The 21,206-nt window shown below is 40.3% G+C and overlaps 1 protein-coding gene across 2 annotated transcripts; it reads left to right on the forward strand.

Annotated features, from left to right (window-relative positions):
• Nucleotides 1–1,813: 1,813 nt before the first annotated feature.
• On the forward strand, nt 1,814–20,729 carry LOC124285574 (cyclic nucleotide-binding domain-containing protein 2-like). 2 transcript variants are annotated; one of them, XM_046721826.1, is made up of 13 exons: nt 1,814–3,163; nt 9,118–9,185; nt 10,723–10,855; nt 11,076–11,242; nt 11,977–12,050; nt 12,726–12,814; nt 14,413–14,642; nt 16,200–16,357; nt 17,060–17,227; nt 17,736–17,815; nt 18,788–18,877; nt 19,139–19,282; nt 19,730–20,729. In XM_046721826.1, exons 1-13 carry the CDS (start codon nt 2,195–2,197, stop codon nt 19,862–19,864), a joined length of 2,505 nt encoding a protein of 834 aa, XP_046577782.1. In that variant the 5' UTR covers nt 1,814–2,194; the 3' UTR covers nt 19,865–20,729. The 2 variants fall into 2 exon arrangements, with proteins under 2 accessions (XP_046577782.1, XP_046577783.1); XM_046721827.1 differs by lacking the exon at nt 1,814–3,163 and adding an exon at nt 6,147–6,531.
• Nucleotides 20,730–21,206: the final 477 nt, after the last annotated feature.

Raw genomic sequence — 21,206 nt, forward strand, 5'->3', positions numbered from 1 at the left:
GGCTTGAAGTACAATGTCAGGCTTAAAATGTCAATCGGGTCTGGGATTTGAACCAATAACCAGCATATTCTTGTAACTGTCTTTGCTTACATGGGTGACCATTGCCATCATCACTATATTCTGAACAATATATTTGATCAACAATTGTCAGTTTGGCAAGGTATTTCGGTTTTGTGTCGGAGGGGATCATGGAGTGAAGGACGAATCAAGCGATACAAATGATCCTCTCACTGGCGAAACATAACATATAATACTTCTATTGCTGTTTAAATAATGCTTACAATAATACATATATTTAGTATGTGGACATAACTAATTGAATATCCTTCACACTTTGACGAGTTAAACGTTACAGAAGTCATTAGAACGTTACAGTGATTCATTCAGTGCGTCGCTTAGTTTAGGCCTCTTCAACTGTGATGAAACTTTTGAAGCTGAGTATGTTGTTGACCTATCAAGAAACTCACAACCAGCAGCTGAGAGACATAATCATCCTGTCCTCTTGAGGCCAAGTATCACATATAACATGTTACGAAGGCAAACACATAATCATTAACCTCTTTGTCGTCTATAATGGCAGTGCACCGTGGAGACAGCCACAGCAATTATTGTTAAGAAATACGTTAAATAACCATTAACGCCAAGCCCTTTGCCAGAGTAGTAATATAACGCTGTTCACTCGCGATCGGTAAACAACATTAACATCACACAGCCATGATGGTGAGGTTATGTACATTATATAACATTTGACTTTGCAATTCTCTGGTACGTGTAAGTTATTGCGAACATACATGTAAACACAATCGTTAAATGGGAGATAACTGTAGAAGAGGGAAATCTTTTAGGAACCGGAAATGGTTGAAGCGCCATGTTTTCCACTTGGGTTGAAACAGTCAGATCGATTATCGTTTGCATGATCTTCCAGTTAACGATGGATGAAAATATTGATCCAAAATATGAAACTAGTTGCTAAATGTCAGAAATGTTCCGTGACATTTTTATTGGGAAGCTTTTGTCCAAAGAAAATTAATAACTGGGCTGTCCCACATAAACCCATTCGTCATAATTAAGGCAGCACATATAGCAGTTATTACGAGTCGGTAGTTTGAAGGCGTTAGTGGTGGGTGTTTTTGTTCCTAATCAGCTGGGGCTGTGATTTATATAGGCTGATACAGAGAACAATGAAGTGTTATTGACATCGGTCACTGTTTGCTCTGGTCTCATGGCAGTTCGCTTGGATACCCTAATACCCTGTAAAGAGCCTAGTATTAATCACCGATATAACTAATAACGCCTGTGATGTTATACGAGAAACAGAGAAACTCTTAAGCAGTGTGTTGTCAAACTGGCATTTGCTTCAGAGGGAATAGGCATATTTAAACATTCGCTAAAGGAGTCTTCGTTCATAACCTGGACAGCCTTGTTATCAGGGATATGTACAACCATGGGATGGCCAACTACTGATTAAATAGACTAAGAAGTGTTGAAGAAGACCAATGAATTTATCATCAACCTGGTATCGTGGAAATACCAAACCTTCACATCATTGTGAATTATATCGGTCATCTGTTGTGTGAAGATGAAACAAACAATTCACACAGGATCTCAACAAGTGTAATGATAGCGCCCGGATAGACAGGTCCCTTTTCAAGCAGTTAGGATGTTCTGCAATTCGAATCTGTTCAATGTATTATTAATGACCTCATTTCCAGAGTCGAGACGAGGGAATGATTAACTAATTGATACTATCACCGAATGAGACTGATGAATTTTACAAGACAGGCATTAGGGTTGAATCATTATCTCAGTCAGGACGTACATGTAGGTACAAACTTGATAGGGGGAAACCTGCGTGCCAACTGCCCCTCCATCATAGTCAAGATGCGTCTGATATTGAACGCCCAATTGGTCGATTGCCTTGGAGACAGGGTGTGCATGTTTAAAGCGTTTGTTCCGGATCACACCGCTCGTGCAGGCCATAGGATACAATGATGGAGTATAAACACCAGGTAATTATCTCACTGACTGCTATGGACGGGATGCATGTTAACTGCGACACTGGGAAACATTCACGATGTTATTGATATCGTTGTGGTGATAAGGACAAGAACTCGTCTAGCGAGACGTTGGTGTCAAGGAGTACCCTTGTGTATGTGGTGCTGCAGAATCTTTAATATTTACCATTTATGCTAACATGGAAGTGTTTAAAGTTCGTGGTACATTCACACCTCATCAGAAACTTGTGTCTTTCAATGCAATACCGGAATCCTCGAATAAGTGTAAAATCCAACTTTATGATACAAGCGGACATGTAAAATTCATTCCGGATTTTACACGAAGAACTGGACTCAGACCGGCAACCACAGAATCTGACTTATGGCCGCCGATGGCTTCACACAGAAAGAACGATAAGAAGACTCAATATCTGTTGAAGGTGGCAAGACGAATTCAGCTTCGAATGGACAATACGAACAGCACAACAACATCGGAAGATGTGTCTGCAGTGTCTAAGGACACAAGTAAAACCACCAGCTCTTTCAGCCTCGACCTTCTTCAGAACAAACCAGCTATCATCAAACGGAGAAGAACAGTTCACGGTGTGACTTCAACAGAACAGAAAACAAATATTTTGGAAATAGAAATACCATCTGTAGGTGTTCCGTCGACCGGCAGTCGGACCTCGTGTACGTCAAACACCAGCGAACAGACCCGGGACAAAGGTATCGGCCGCAATCGATTGATCACGGTAACCTCAAGCCAACCCTGTATTCAGGACGAACCCAGGGGCACCGAAAGCACCTCGGAAATATCTGATTCCGATTACAGTGGGTCAGTAGATCGCATAGACATACAGAAACAAAGAGCAGGTGATGTGTTCCCAACAGTGGACGAAAATGTGTCAACGTCGTGTGAAAGTCTGCGCACTACCCTTGACGCATATCAGGAAAGAGCGGCACGAGTCACGTGGGACAAAAAGACGGCACGATTTCGTAGTTTTCGAAGACTGAGATATGGAAAGTCCTATCATAATTTGCTTCAACAGAATGTTCGTGCTACTAACAAGGACCAAATGGATGCAGTGGCGTCCAGGAAACAGAAAGCACTGCGAAGAGTCCGTTCATACGGCGATGTCCATGAGAAATATGAATTTCGTACATTTCGTGTAAGTATTACAATATGTCTATTGAATGGAGCTCTATTACGAATGCGTGTGCATTCAAACAAACAAAAAAGAAACTTACGTGAGAAATTTGTAATGTGTTATCGTTTAATTTAAACTGTGTTATATATTCACACACTAAACCACGCGTGTCATTAGTGACCATTAGTTTTCGCTCAAGAGACAAAACAACCACACTTAATTCATTGGTTTATTAATACTGGCTCCACAATGGACCAAACCAGACGATCATTACCGATCTCTCAACGTTAACCTGCACCCCATTAATCATCATGACAAGTTATGAACATGTATTTATTAGATTGGTTGGTTTGTTGTGAGTGAATTTAGTCTTACGCCGCACTATTCCAGCTATATGACGGCGGTCTGTAAATAATCAAGTCTGAACCAGACAATCCAGTGATCACCATCATGAGCATCGACCTTCGCAATTGAGAAACGATGACACGTGTCAACCAAGTCAGCGGGCCTGACCACCCGATCCCGTTAGTCCTTTTACGACAAGCATGGGTTACCGAAGACGTATTCAGTGGATGCTATGTATGAGTGTAACATAACGCTACACGTATGTACTATTTTATACACGTGATACACATAGTGCTGTGTCAGCTTACCTATTATGGTCGATCAGATTTTCCCGTGATCCTTCGTGATGACATACAATATCATGAGCTTTACGAATCTCTTCAGTGCTCTGCACAGATAGTGATGACGTCATATGCATACTGTCTGAGGTATTCCAATTATGCTAAAGTTTGCAATGCGTCTTTCAATGCGAAGGAATGCAACCCGTGATGATCCGGCTTAGAATTGATCAGCAAAAGTGCTCGGCGTGAGAGGCGAACGGGAACGGATGGACAGGCTCGCTGACATGACTTATAGATGTCATCGTAACCCAATGACACAGATCGAAGCTAATGATGCCAATGAGTTTCAAATCCAGACCCTACTATTTCACAGACCGTTTTAACAAAGCTGGAATATTGCGGAGTGCGGCGTTAAACAATACCGAAACGAATGTAGTGGGCATGAATGAGCGATTTACACCGATAGTCCGTACATTACGACCATTTAGATCATACTACGACCATGCAGAAATTAATGGAATCCCACAGTCTTCCGCCCGAAGCAACAACAACAAAGAGAAGATATTAACTATAACTCCACAGTTTACTCTCTTAACAGGTGAAATTACATAGCCCAATTTCAAGAGTTCAAATCCACAGTCTTGTGACCCATAATAACTAAAGGTTCAGTTAATGTGACACTATCATTAACAAAACACATCCTCCATAACAATATATCACCGATGACCGAAGGAAGGCTACACAATTGTACTGATGGAACATGATATGATATGGATCACAGTGCGCGATAGCTTGTGACTGCACGTCTAACTAAAGACGTTTATGAATATATGTCTTTGGTCTAACTGCACTCCTGAAACAAAATGACTTAACACCCTCAGTATCACTGAAACTTAGTACGCCTTTTAGTTAAATGTTATATTTGCACTACGTGCTTTTGGTGGTCCCATCTTATTCAAACTAACACTATCTGCACAAAATAACTACTATGATATGTTCCTTACTTAGAATGTGTAATCCCAGATATAACGTGTGTTAAATTTGACCAATTTCTGAAAGGTACTGTGTATCCATGTTGTTAGATTGCATCTCAATTAGCTAACTGCTCCCTGTCGTGTTGAACTGTGGCCCTCTGCAAGAAACAATATTCCACATATCTGTCGTGATTATATTGTCATTTGTATGCGTTATACTCGAGTTCTCTCAAATGAGACCCGTGAAGGTCCGGGTTAGAATGAGCCTTCAGTAACCCATGCTTGTCGTGAGAGGCGACTAACGGGATCGGGTGGTCAGGTTCGCTGGCTTGGTTGACACGTGTCATCGGTTCCCAATTGCGAAGATCGATGCTCATGCTGTTGATCACTGGATTGTCTGGTCCAGACTCAATTATTTACAGACCGCCGCCATATAGCTGGAATATTGCTGAGTGTGGTGTAAAACTAAATTCACTCACTCACTCTCTCAAATTAAAATTAAAGAATTACAAGAAAAAACGTTTATATATCTCAATGTGAAAAGATCCCCTATACTGTTTTGAATTTCCGGAAACTCCAATCTGCAATCTGTAATATTAATAAGCTGTTATACACGTAAGTGTCTGCGTGACAGGCGGTTATAGACCGGGTGCTGAGTTTTATTTATATCATATATGTATCTGTCACGAGCTGCGATCAACTGATACATTACTTGGAATATTTTGAACATAAAGTTGGAACGCCATGTGGACATAATCATAATCATAAGATGAATCAGAATAGGGAACAGGATAAATCATGCGGACCACTCCTCGTTTATTCTATCTAAAATTAAAATATTGAACAATATCGCTAACTAAATTCAGCTTCAGTGAATTAAAACAGATTTTTACATTCTAAGATTAATGATGTTGCCCACTTTCATACACCCTGACTGGTCATTCTCCTTTACTGTATACTCTATGAATACGTATTGTATACAATAGTTGTTTGAACCATATTACATGGTCAAATTTAAAAGAAAATCTAGAAGACACACCCACGCATCCACAGAGAAACACACAGAGACACAGACAGACACACACAGAGAGACAGAGACACACACAGAGACAGACAGACACACACAGATACCTCGCAGACAGTGTTGTTTGTAGTGACGACTGAAGGTAAATAAATGGCCAGTAGTCAACCGAGGCCTTTTAATTTCCATCCGAGACAAAATCACATGAATCTTTCATTACTCCCATCAAGAAGTTAATCAATTCGTTTGGCACTGTGCGTGTGGAGAGGCATGGTCCTTAGCGAAATATAGGTGCGGCGTTTAACGCCAGCCATAAATTACCTCCCCATCCTAAAATCACACCGATTCATAGATAAGATCAGATATCTGTGAGGATGCAACTGTGCAAGTGTGGCACTATGTATTTCCATTACCCAATATGCTAAAGACTTATAAATCTGCTTGGAATAGAGACGAACCTCGGTTATCCGGTCACTTTTGTCCACATAAACAAATATCCGGATATCTTAATCTCGTGAGTGCAACACTGTATTTGGAATTATGCATCGTTGAGATGATGGAAAACTAGACAGGCTATGGTGGAATTGTGTGTGTTTGGTGGTAGAAATGGCAACAATAGGATTCTTTGTACGTCAAGGAATGAGACTCGTTTTCATAAGAAGGAAGAGAGAGGAGGTGTTTCCTTACCAACAACCTGTTAAGGAGCCAGATGTGAAGGAAGACAATGATATCAAAGTAAATGAGGATCAGGCCTTGAAGGCAAAACAGGTAGGTTATGATATATGAATGTTAGAATTTAATCAGAGAGATGGCAAACCTGTGTCAAAGGTGAGAGGTGCCACTTGATAAAAGCCCTTCATTTCATATCCGCAAGCATCATTTGTCTGTTTTGCACCTCGGTAAATTTAAAATTACTTCGCAAAGTTCAGGGCAACATAAAGTGCAATATTACCCCTCTCGGTTCGTTATCTGTAAATGTGTCATCGATACCTTGCACAGTTATTGTATTCTTTGTTCATATCTGTCTGCCAAATATGAAACATCTCACTACTAATAAACATATTACGTTTATTATTACCAAGTAAGCATTTAAACCTTTGAGTCTTGACGTAGCTGGATTGTTGTTAATTGTGGCCGAAACAACAATCTTTAACAACATTCAAAGCATTCAAGGCATTTTATGGCTTATTAAATAAGGTGCGCAACTCCGAGAGATTGTTTGCTAGTTATTAGCCTGTGATGGACCACGGTGAAGAAGTCGATGTGGTTATTTTTGTAAATTAGTAATACGTATGGTGCCGGCATCTTATTGGTCAAAAGCAGTTATAACGTCATCATTTGCATAATTGTCATATCGCCAATATATGATCATGCAAAAGCCTATATATATACCACCCAAAAACTCACAACCACTGAGCCACACCAGAGCAGACTTTTGGTAATGTCTTTATTTCATAGAAACAACCTCTTTTCTAAGGTTCCTCAAGTCTATGTCATCGATAGTTCAGAGTTTGTCCTCGCAGTAAATGACAACATTACTCAACGAACTTCCTGATTGAACTACCGGTAATTTCCTGAGCTAATCACCTCAACGGTCGATTACACAGGTGTGTCACCGTATATCGGTTAAACCGTACAGGTAACACGCTGCTGTAATTTCCAAGCCGATATTGGCCACTCAGTTGTACCGCTTGGCTGCATGGCAAAGGAAACTAAGTGCACCTGGTTATAATGCTACCCTGCATATAATGCCATGGTTTTGCCAGAACGGATTTCCTGTCTATAATACCCTGGTTATAATGCCAAACTGGACATAATGCCATTTGCCAATGATTCTTGGAACAAAATGTCATTTTCCCCTGGTTATAATGCCAATTACACTGGCTGCATGTAGTATACATACCGTAATTAGTTAATTGACTTGACTCAAATTAATTGACCAAACTCATTAATAAGTAGTCTTGTAATCCCAGATAGGATAACACATGTGACAATACACTTCCTGCCATCTATAACAAAAAAGACACCTGCAGCAAACACACCCTTGGATTATCCAGTCATTTAATGCTCATAACAGGAGACATCAGCTCAGTCACCTTGTTGATTGCACTGGTCCCCTAACTGGCCTACCTGGTTATACTGCCACCCTGGATATAATACCATATTTTCTCCTGGACAAATGGTGGCTGTACTGTAATATAATTTACAGTGAAGTATCTTTGTCAAGTTGACATTGAGCTTGGGACGTCATTTCTTGTGGGACACAATCGAAGTGTCAAGTACTTTGACCTGTATATAACGTTACATCGACAAATTTTAAAAACGATATATCGCAATAATGATGTTCGTGTTAGAGAGTTGTTTTTTTAATTTGAAACTGACATCAGTAAATTGATCACTAATATAAATGTGCAACTGTAGTGGAGTAAATCGTTAAGAAGATACATGTTAATGCTTATAATGGATGTATGATGACTACAAGTAAATAACTGGGGTGATCAGTAATGGTATAACTGTAAATGGATAAGCGCAGTTTTTGATTACATTATTATTGTCATTAGCCGGGTGTACGAAACACCATGGCTTGAGTGTCTTTGCGGATCGTATGAAATATTTGTAAATCCACGTCCCTGGATTGTCTGGTCCACACTCGATTATTTACAGACCGCCGTCATATAGCTGCCATAAAGATGCAGTATTGTTGAGTGCGGCGTAAAACTAAACTCAAACACTCACTCACTATTGTTCAAAGCTTGGTAAAAAAGCTCGGGGTCGAAAATTCGAGAATTATGAATAATATGGGTCGTTGGTTAGATTATTAGATTAGAATGGGATTCTGCCCCACTAAAAGACATGCACTATTATTTTTCTTTTATCTTTATCTCAAAGAGCGCATGGTGCCGAAATCATAGTGATATATTGCAGGTCAAGCCTACGTCTGTGTTTGTTTTCATGATCGTGACTGGCCAGTCGGATAGCCAGGTGTATTACATGTAGTGATAAATTACAGAGAGGTATATATTTCACTCATGCCGCTGCTATTTGCATTGAAAATATAACGTGTTGTGTAAGCATATAATATATCATTTTGTTTTCAGTTTATAGGACGTTTATACATCTTAACATTAAGGCTCCATTTTCTAATGTACATATAAGTAAAGGTGATGATGATTCGTTCGTATGTCTTTATTTCTCCTTATTCCATTTCAAAACAATAGTGTACAGCTGGTGGTTTAGATTTAGTAATGCAATTTGTCTGTGCTGGCATTGTTAAAATATACAAAATCTTCGATACTCCGAGATACTTATATATTTCAAGATGGGATACCTATATCTTACTTTCATTGTTTTCAGCCACTGTACAAATTCCGACGAGCTGTCCGGACAGTTATTGTGTTGATGAAGGCTACCGTGTCCAGCAGGTAAATACAGGAAACTACGCTTATATCGAACACGATCGAACAACACTTATAGTCCAAACCACTGGCATCACATTTTAATCGAAATGCGTAAAACGAACTACGGTTATGATGAATAATAAACGGCGCCTTTAAGTTCGTGACATCCGTATCATACTGTATGTAGGTCCGTGTATCACTGACTACATGTGAATGTAGGTATGGCTTGATCACGTATACGTACACAGCGTTCGCCCTTAACCTTTAAAAGATGCAGGCCCTAAGGACCCAGAACCATAAAAAGGTGTGGGTCCTGATCAGAATGTATAGGCCCTATATCTTAATATGGAAATAATACTCTTAGTTATTGGGGATGAAGAAGCTGTCGCCCATAAGGACCTGCAGAAAAAAAAGCTGTGGGTCCGAGTGTTTTTTAGTCGGCTTTGGGCCTAAGGACCGACGTTAATTTCGAACGCTGCACGTACATTATATAATATTTGTCGCAGAATTTGAGAAACATAAACATCAGCGTGTTTCACGCTGATTTCAACTGTGTGGGGGTGAAAGAGTTTAACTGGCACTAAGATGATCCCAGTCCCGTAATTTGAACTCATGATGACTAAGATCCAACACGTGACGAAGTCTCAACGTCATTCATTGTTCTACTGGACTATGCCCTGCTGATAATAATCAGCTTAGCCACGGAAGAGTTGTTGTCAGTGTCGGTGGAAGCAATGACCACGATCTGGTCTACTCACGTCTTGTTCCACTACATTGATCTCCTATGATCCATGTTTGAAATGTGCGTTGTGTTCTGTCGCAAAAGCGTCTAATATGGCTCAACGTTTCTGACGTCATCACTAACTATGTTGTCTCACATAATGATATACATGCGAAAGTGAAAACTCAATTAATAGCATTGTAGCTGTGTTAGCTTTCCCTACTCAGTAAACACAAGACTCCTATCTACAGCCCATACACTGCACATCATTGTTCATTATTTATACTTAACTATGATTTTCATGTTGTTATTGATGTTATTCAAGCCAGTTATTATTTTTCAAAATATGTTTATACAAACTTTGGACGGTAGGGGTGTATGAATAGGTATGCCCTGTTTTCGTATCGTAAGTCATAGGTTTAGACCCGTGAAGATCCCGGTTAGAATTGATCTTCAGTAACCCATGCTTGTCGTAAGAGACGACTAACGGGATCTGGTGATGAGGCTGGCTGACCTGACTGACACATGTCATCGTATCCCAATTTGCGCAGATCGATGCTCATGCTGTTGATCACTGGATTGTCTAGTCCAGACTCCATTATTTCCAGACCGCCACCATATAGCTGAGGTTCTGGAGCTGGAATATTGCTGAGTGTGGCGTAAAACTTAACTGACTCACTCACTCACCATAGCAGAGTGAAAAACTCGCTTACGGACATTCAGTCAGAAACAATCGTAGATATGTTGATCTCCCCTAAACACATGGTACGTGATTATAGCCCATATATACAATGCACATGCATACTCATTTTGACACCTACACCTACCTTCATCTCTCAGTCAGACACCGCAGCGGAGTGAACGTCAAGCCATGTCGTGGACCCAGGTCCATGACGACGTCGGTACGTCAAGACGAGCGTATGAACGATTTGGACTCACCTTTGACCCCAGCATCTTTCGAGCCAACAGGGAGGTATGTACCGTTAAAGGAAGACAACTGTGTAGCGTGTTGTGCAGTTCATATTAACGAGCAATGATTTTTGTCGATGATTTTTGTTTTTCATCAACAGGACTGTGTTGATTTATTTGATTTATTTCTTGATCTCTCCCGAGCGAAACACGTTTTTAGATGGTAATAAATTGTGATGACAAGTGTATGAAACAAAACTTAGTTACTTTTACTGATTTTCCAGGCTCAGCTGAGTACCGAAGCCAAGGCTATCCTGTCTATGGACCCTGTGGACAGGACGGAAGAGCAGCTGCATCTCGCTCTAGCATCTCTGAAACAAGCCGTGGACGCTTTCGGAGAGTTCCCCATCAAGATGCAGAGGTCCCTGGTCAAGGTTGGGTGGTATGAACAGTGAGTATTCCGTCATACCGTCATATCATCGTCATACCATCATAGCGAAACGATGGTCTGTTGTGCACTTTGTGTGCGTCAGTGTACCCGCATGAGTGTGTGTGTGAATATCACGGCGGGAGACACAAGCAATGGGTTTCATATATTATACCCATGTGGGGCATCGAACCCGGCGTTTGGCGTGACGACGGAACGCTTTGACCACTAGGCTACCACACCGCCCCCTACCCAGATGAATAAAACCATGAACAATTGAATTGATTGAGGCCGCCTTGATTGTTTTTGAATTCGTGATGGAGCTTGGATGTTTATGAAAATAGCGATAAACAGCATTCCTTTTGTCACTCGCAAAATGCAAAGTTGCTTGGAGCCTAACAGCATCAAAATTAAGATAAGCCATAAAAAATGAAACTCGATAAATATTTTTTTATTCAACTCAGGTAATCTTGTATAATCTTTATTAAACACATTCTGTGCTATTCGTGACCAAGTTTATCACGTAAAGTACCTTATTGAAAGCAACATATGCCACTGATAAGTGGATTTTTAGCTACATCGTGATAACTAAAAGATCAACTTATTGGCAACGTGGGGATTCCAGTCAAGAGGACTTATCGTGATGGCGACAGCCAGGGCCTGCTGTCATTTGCGATCGGGTTAATGTGACATCAAACACAAGGCACACAATGTACACATGTCTTTTGAATCTGTATGCCAGTGCCTCTTGATTTCAGTTTCGAGCGGAAGAGAGTTATCATTCGACAAGGCCACGTTGCTGAGAATTTCTACTTTATCCTCTCTGGTATCGGTAAGTATCAACAAGTATCCACACGAACCGAGTTACTTCCCTTTATCCAATGCTTTCGGATACATTTCAGCTCATTCGGAAAACCAACGTCACGTATGCGAAATAAGCAACTTACCCAGTATGTGTTCCGATTGATTACCTACATGAAATACATACCTTGCGTGAGAGCCCTACATGGAAAATAATCACAAATCCGGACCTAATACTTAAATTGTAGGTTAAGAGTATGCCATTCGTAGCTATACCCACCGTCGAGAAATAGATCGACGTCGCTCATATTATCTGTCACTCAGTTTTTAACAGACCGTCGTCATAAAACTGAATGAGTGAGTGAGATTAATATTACGCCGCACTCAGCAATATTCCAGCTATATGGCGGCGGTCTGTAAATAATCGAGCCTGGACCAGACAATTCAGTGAGCAACAGCATGACCATCGATTTACGCAATTGGGAACCGATGACATGTGTCAACCAAGTTAGCGACCCTAATCACCCGGTTAGTCGCCTCTTATGACAAGCATGGGTTGCTGAAGATCACTTCTACCCCGGATCCTCACGGGTCGTTATAAAACTAAAATATAGCAAACTGTGGAGTTAAACAACACACGAAACTGTAAATACAAGTCTTTCTCTTGTTTTGATGCATCTTAAATTTATTTATTTTCTTGTTTCAGCGGTTGTGACTGTACTGGAGACACACAAACAGACGGGGGAACAGTATGGTCACACAGTCGCCATGCTAAAGAAGGGGAATAGTTTTGGGGTAAGATATATACGTCACATATTAGGTTGAACAACGCCGGAATCAAGGCCAGTGCAGGTGCCAGTGATCCATTATTGAACCATAAGAGGAGTCAGATTTGTTTGAAATCATGATCCATTTGAGTCACTGTACCTCCATGACATGGATCGTTGCCTAAAGGAACACTTGTTGCCAGCCTGAGGCTTGGTGATTCACAGGACGCTAATTAAAGAACCTTTTCACTTAACTTCATTGCATGGACATACATTGAATCTAGCATGCACCACTATTTATCGAAATCCGAAAGCCGTCAGAATCTTTATACCGACTGCGTTTGTCGATTTCCAACCTGGAACATATTCTATACTGGAACCAAACAATTACCTATCGGTGTAGGGCTTTACATGCATTGTCTCAGAACAAAGGTAACCATAGCGACGAATCAGAAGTTTCTTATAAATAATTAGAGACACTCAGGATCGCCATTCGGAAACGCTTCTTAACGCGTTCTTACATATGCACACATACGCGTACGAATCACACATCAGCTTTATACGTTACAAACGCTTTCAAAAAGTGCCAATGTTTTTACAAATCAAACATTAACCACACGTGTGTTTGTAGTTATTTAAAATAACGAAGAAGAGTAACCATTACAGAAAGGCGTACAATCCTATTTTAGTACAGTGTTTTGGAAAAAATAGGCTGAAGTACAAAAACATTACTACAGTGGTTGCGACACTCCACATATCCACGGAACCAAGCTGGTGCTTAAGGATTTGCAATAACACCCTGCAATATATCAGACTATCTGGGTGTCTGTGGCACCAAACATGGAGGAGAAGGCCATCTCCCAAGAATGATAGTTTGCGTTGAAGTAGACAGTATTTATTAAATCAACTATTGTCAGTAAAGGGTTGAATTTTACATATATTGAGAGAAACAAATAAAGGAACACAGGTAAATTCCTTTAATATTTCCCAGTTTAGATCACCAGCTTTGAATAGCGCTGTGGGAGGAAATCTGAGAATGAATAAAGGATCACCGCTGTGAAATGGTGTTCCCTTATTTGTTTCCCTCGATATATTTGTCCAGACCACATTATTGTCCAATAACGTATCTCATACCGTAAACAATGATATGCTGCGATCGGCGATTGCCTTTTAGCCAATCGTTTCTTGGACATCGACCACTGGTTTTACTTGCTCAGTTCAAAATGTAGGGACCTTCCCATTACTGTTAAAATACTGAGCCTTTCATAAGCGAGAGAATATGAATCAGTGCCCAATGACGTGACACTCTTTACGCAAATTCAGAGCGTGAGTGAGTCGGTGCATGGGTAGCGTCCTTTTGTATATAAATATATATATATTCGGACGTTTCAGATGTGCCTGGGTCCACTAAAACCTCATTAGTGGCGTTTTTCTAGTTGTAAACTAGTAAACGGAAATTAGCAAATTACATCACACGCCCCTTCCAGGAATATCGAAGCTGAGAAACTCATCACAGATTAATCAGTTATTACAATGCTGAGATGGTGAGTTGAAGTGAGTAAATGCACTGAACTCCATGCACAAAGTGTATAGCATGTATGACATTTCCTTGTCGAACCCCTACAGGAGTTGGCGCTGATGCACGGATCCCGACGCAGTGCGACAGTAACGTGCAAAAACGATGTGGAACTCCTTGCGGTGGGGAGACAGGACTTCATCGACATTTTCATGAACGTGGAGAAAAACAAAGAACCAGAGCATATCACCTTTCTTCGTTCCATCGACACCTTGCGTGGATGGCCTTTGGAGGTTCTTCCATATAACGACCCAAAGACCTGCATCTACACCTATTTCAGGTATGCCTTCGTTAGCAAGCATCACGCAGGCCAATGTACATCATCTCCTGACATTGTTGCAGTGGATGGAGGTTAGCATTTGCTCTAGTTTAAATATAAGACAAACTATTATGGATGTCAACTTCTTCTTTATTGTATACACAACGTTTCTGGGCTTGTCCCCGCCCCTTCCTCGAGTGAATAGCCCGACGAAGGGGCAACGAAAAGCCCAGAAACGTTGTGTATAGTATAAAGAAGAAGTTGACCACCATAATAGTTTGTCTTGTACTTGAATACCAACTTCTATATGCCTCGTTTAAATATCTTAGTGTTTTGGTCGCAGTTTTGAAGTTTTGAATTTATAAACATCGATCTTTCATCATATGTACGTTCCAGGTTTCTCATCAGTATATTTATGATAAGTATTATTATTTCATTATTTCATTATTAAAACTTCTGATTGTACAAGTGTGAAACCTGTCTCACCCTTCGCTTATATTGATTAAGATATATTTATGAAGCGCACGTAAATCGCCCACAGTATCAACCCAATAGAGTTGTGTCCCCTACCCTATAAATCGTTATTTCTTTAGATCCAAGAAACCTACGTGCATCGCCTTTTTTGTCAGTCAGAAGAAGTTTGCTATATTTTATTCAACGTTTCGACCTATAAGGTCTACACACCGTGCATGTATTTACGGCAATGAGTTTAGTTGCAGCCATGGTTTGACTGCGACTTTAAGACGTATATATATACGTACATGTGTGAGAGTTTGCTCTCTTGACATACAGCCGTCACAGTCAAAAAAGAATTGTAATGCGTCATGTATTTCCATTTCCCGCAATACACAGGTGGTAAATATCCACTTCACGATTAGCGTATTTTTAACTCATACTGAAACACACGCACAATGTTTTAATGCTCAATGTAACCGTCTTGTCGTGGTATCCCATCATTCCTGACGAAAAAATATAAATACAATAAAAACGTTTTATTATTCACGTTTCGTATTGTTCGCATTTTAAATTTTAATTGATTAAAGACTTTATATGTGGAAAAGCTTTTATTATTTAATATTCTTCACATGAAATTATTTCATGCATGTTTGAATAAACCTTATTTTACTTAAAATGTCAAGTCTAAATAACAGCTACAAACACCTTTCTGTATTCATATAAAATATGTGCAGAAAGCAGATTTGACTGTGCGGCCATAAATCATGAGCACATGCTTATGAACCACTATCAAATACTATATAAGTGTCTGCGAAATGGTACGATGATCCTGTTGCACCAATCCCAAACATACTCACATGCACGGCAACACATGATATATGTCAGAATTCTGGTATTCACAATATCGATACTCCCTATTTCTTGCACAAATATCAATTCTCCCTTTCCGAGATATGAAAAACGACTCGGGATACATTTCAAGGCTTTATTAAACACCCCCTATTTCTAGGAACCACAACTAAAAACATAATCTTTCGCGGGTAAGGGGTTGTACATTTAACAGATGGTACGCACATTGTTTGAAACGCGTTGTGTTCTCACTATGATGAAATATTCTGGCAGGCGTGGCGTCCTGCTCTGCAAGGAGAGCAACACCACCGACTGGATCTACGTTATCCTCACCGGATCCTGCCGAGTGCTGAAGTCCCTATACGCCACCAAACCCACCTACGAGAAGAACGACTATACCGACAAGAATAAAATCAACACAGATTGTGCAAGTAAGTCAACCATCTTCTTCCTGGATACAAACTAACATTAACACAAGTATATACTCTTACCATTTGCCGATAAAGACATATTCGTTAGGCTTGTGTCAATGCTAAACGCTTCTTAATTTTGAGAAGAATATTGAGTTTGTAAAAGCCATTTTATATATAAGATAATAGAGAAGTATATATGACACAGATACACAAATCAACATCGAGCACTTATATCCTGGATATCATTTTCACAATGTAATGGCTATTTATAAAGCCCCGGTATAAAGGGAGTTGTGCATGCTCATTAACACGGATAACCCAAGCTGCCTGTGAGGCGCTACAAGGTTAACAGTCATATGATTTATCCCACGGGTACACATTCACTGCTTGGTGATCAGAGGCAACTCATGAAAAACTCACTTGCCTAAAGCTTCGTTGTGGGGCAGGACTGAAGTCCTAGAAACTCTAAGGGAGTCAGGCAGCCAAACACGGGCTACCAACGTTGCTTAACTTCAACTGATTTGTGACCTGGGCCACGTTCCTCAAAGCGATCGTAGCGCTAAAATGATCGTAACTCCCATACTTTAACATTGACTTACGACTGTCGTAGCACTGCGATCGGGGCCCTGGGCTCTATGCACAGAGACACACACCACCACAAGAAGTATCTACACGTCAAGGATCCAGTCTCACATATGTACTGTTGTGTTATTACTGCAGGGTTTGGAAGTGTATCCCTTCCGCTGTCCGCCCGCAACACGCCTGAAGAATGTGTGCCCAGCAGTCTCGCCAAGTCTCGTCACCGCAGGAGGAATGAGAAGAAAACGGGAAGACGACGACAAGCAGTCACGTGTCTACCTGTCATTACAACCCGCAGTCAAGAAGATCGTAAGTCGTGTGTAGTTAAGGAATATAGTCCATCTGGGTTCAGTTGTTCAGAAGTCTTAGTATGAACCGCTGTTTAGCTGCTCTAATAAGTCTTCAACAACCAATTGAGGCCATCAAAACTTCAGTACTTGCACATTTGCAAAGGAAAATGAAAATTCCAAAATCGGAATAAAATGGGAAAAGATATTCCCTTAAAAAGCAAATGAATGTTAGTACTGTCCGGTGCCGTTCCTCATGAAATGTTATGGATTAACAGACTAACATACACTCCAGTTACGTGACACAGTACAGTGCCTAGTGGTAACTCATGGATTAAACTTGAGGATATCTTCAATACAATTGCAAGTGACACAAGGCATTTACTTTTACGACAGTTCATTGACGATAATGTTATACGCGTGCAAGTAATCATCCCATTAAAAAATGGAGGCGGTCACAAGTGAATGTATGTATCAGGTGTGGCATCGGTGTACAAGTTTAACTGCAGCGATCTCTATTGTATTCTCAGTGGCCAAGTCTGCTGAGGATCATGTCCGTGAGTTGGACCAGATGCTGAAGAACGACAGCCTTATAGACTTGTTTAATGAGGTAAGAAACTCTCCGCAGTACCAATGTCCAACCACAACTTTTAGTTTGAATTGCGTCCACCAAGTCATTTCTCTCAGTTAAAACATAAATCATGTTACTGAATGTGCGTAACACAATCGATATGTTGTTCGAAGGTCATGTACTGTTTTTAAGAGCTATACACACACTAACTCCTTGCAACTTCACCATTAAAGGCAGCAGATCACAATTTCATTGGTCGACTCTGTATCCTTTATGTTTTCTGATTGGACAAAATGAATAACGTTGCCTGGAACATGACCATTACAAGACGTTCGGATATGGGTGATATAATCATTGTTTTGATTGGTGATCATAGACATAGCACAGGCCCTCGTGTCTTTGCGAGGATTAAAGATTAAAGAATATTGTTTTCGAGATGACCCCGACTCTAAAAGCTTCAACATTCAATACATCATGACAAGGCTGGACACAGCTTCGACCACACATCCATAGGCCTATAGTCATCCATATGCGGATATATAGTCATCCATTTGTGTCAAGATCGTTTAGTTGAGAGTCAAAATCGGGTTTCAATCAACTTGCAAAAATAACATTAAGGGATTGGTAGGTGTCATGAGTGGTGCTCGATAGGCCAATCATCCGTGATTATGTTTAAATCAAGTTTTAATCGATTGCATGCGATGGTAGCATAGTGATCGGCAAAGCAGACGGGTGGGGTACACCGAAGTGTCCGGCCGTGTCATGATGAATTGTACTGGGAAGCATTTCGAGTCGGGGGTCATCTCAAATCTTTATATAATTATATGTTGTTGTTGTTTTTTTTTAATCCTCGCAAAGACACGAGGGCATGTGAGACAAAGGGCAATTTAGTAAGTGGACAAGTAATACTGTGACACTGCTTGAGTTTTCCTTGAAACTCATGCTCTTGGGAAGCAGAGCCGAGTTCACCTCGATGACAACCCTGAGTCATTAGGCAACAATCTGTTTCAGATTCCACCCAGGAAGAAATCTTCATCCAACAACGATGGCCAAGAAAAAGTGTTTGTCCAGATACAAAAACTGGGCCCCAAAGAGATATACGTATGTGCACTTCTTCAACACTACTTCAACAAAAAACATATGTCAGAGCAATATAAGATGCCTTAAAACTGTAGTTCGATAACATAAGGAAACGTAACTATTTATTTCAGGGATGTTTTTGTGAACTTTCGCCGCCTGATCTCACAGGGGATTGTCGTTATCGAAGTTACAAACCAATAAATGTTACTTACCATATAGGGATAGCGAAGTATGGACTGGTGATGATAAATTTCCTTATATGCGATGTGCTCTTTACCCCAGGGCTTAGAGCAAGCAGTATTCAGTATGATGGGTACCACTACCAACACCAGCCTCGTTTCTGATGGCGCCGAATGCGTGCTCATCAACCGGAAATTCTTCCTGCATCACCTTTCTGAGAGTACCGCGAAGAGAATGCGGAGAATGGTCGGTACCTCAGGCCTTGCAAAAGCCAAACATGTTGTGCTCAGTCCCATAGTTTAAATGTTTGTCAGCACCGTATTAATGCTAGTATAACACCAAATTGGTAAGGGCCTACAACATGTGTAATTTCGGGGTTTCCTCGCACATCCAACTTAAATTTCAAAATATATCAAATTATCCAAAGAGGCGTCAACATCTGTGCATTTCGTGTTCTATAAATTGACATCCAATTTCGTTAGAAGCAATAGTTGAATACAGTCATCTTTCATGATAAAGGTGTTCCCCAAACCTGAAACAAGGACAAAAAAAGACATGTACATATTACAGAAAATACATTTTAACAGTAATTAACAAAACCCCGCTGACTTATCTACAGTTGACAACGTTTCCGAAACAACTTGGTTTTTATGCCTGCAAGTTGGTATACCTATTGAGCACTATTTTCTTCAGATCCAACCGATTCCATCTGATGACAGTCTGCAACAGAAACTCCAAAACAAGGCCAACTGGGAGGCGTTTAAAGCCTTGACGGTCACAGACTACTTGGTGTATAGGAAACATCTTCAGGATTTCCTGAACTTGTAACATATTAATTAGACGATAAAGCTACTATGTTTTCAATTTTGCGGTCCTTTATCGTTGATTTAAGAACACACAATGTAATTTAAGAACCGAACCTGTTTTTCAAATTGAAAACAGAGAAGCTTTATCGTCATTCTAGCACGACTGATAAGCGTTTTAAAACCGGACTCGTTGAGGCGCAAGAACACAATTGATGGGGCCATTTTCCAGGAGATTGCTTGGAATCGTCCAGTTATAGACAGGTTGTGTAAGGAACAAAATAAGACATCTCCAACAACATAAAGGGCTTTTGTTCAAGAACCAGAATGTTTGTATTTGTAACAAGTAGCATAAATATATTACAAAAAATAATACAATTTATACTGTGAGCAAGTACAAATACTGGACTTTTCTCAACCAAATTATTAATCTCCCCTAACTGTAACTGGCTAAATTTAGTCGCCGCTAACTTTATTCACGTGAGTAATTGTTAATGACCACGATGCTGTTCCCAATTTGGAAATGCCAGTTTTAAGTATGGTTTTGATGAGTTCTCAGCCAATCAGAATCGAGTATCACATAATGTCGTGCTGGAATGCCTGTTTGTCAACGTTGTGTTTGTGTGCTGTCAGAATCTGTGTTGTTCATGTCAGAAACATCCAAGCATCATCCTTCATCGTCTTTGGCAACATAACCTCCACGTTGACCTTCGGTGTATGTTGCCATTGTAAAAGTCTGTTTTCAAACAACAGAAACATAAAACGTCGACAGCATGCAGTGAATGCCTTATGCTTGGTAATACAAACAAAACTACTATAGCATCAAAGAACTGAATGTTTTGTGACCATTCACATATGTCTTATATGCAAAGAAACGTGTCAGTTATTCACTCATTGGCGTTTTCGTTTATTTGATACGTGTGCAAAACAAATAATAATATTCACATATGAAATTCCATATGATTATATACAAATACATGCATATGAAGTAACTTGTGGGCACTTGAAGTCTCTAATGCCCACCAAGGGCGAAATGCAGAACGATTTCAGGGGATTTCAGGGTGTATGTCGTTCTTTGTCTGGCGGCGGACATTCCTCGTATTTGGCTGTAAGTGTGAAAACGTCTTTACAAACGAGACGTGACAAAGACTGTAAGGGAGTGATGGCATACAACCTCAGTCAGGGATATGTCTGTTGCACCTGAAATATACTTAACATACCAAAATATACATCGCATTACAGGATTGATAATATTGCAGCACATTCATTCCTTAGTGCCATTCTGTGCAACATTGTGTCTGTGGTTTCCGGGTGGTTGGAAACAATGTCAGTTGTAGAGACAGTACACCTACAATCTTTGTTGACAA

This window comes from Haliotis rubra, unplaced genomic scaffold (genome assembly GCF_003918875.1).
Source record: "Haliotis rubra isolate DU_JTF1 unplaced genomic scaffold, ASM391887v1 Scf362, whole genome shotgun sequence".
Classification (NCBI taxonomy): domain Eukaryota; kingdom Metazoa; phylum Mollusca; class Gastropoda; order Lepetellida; family Haliotidae; genus Haliotis; species Haliotis rubra.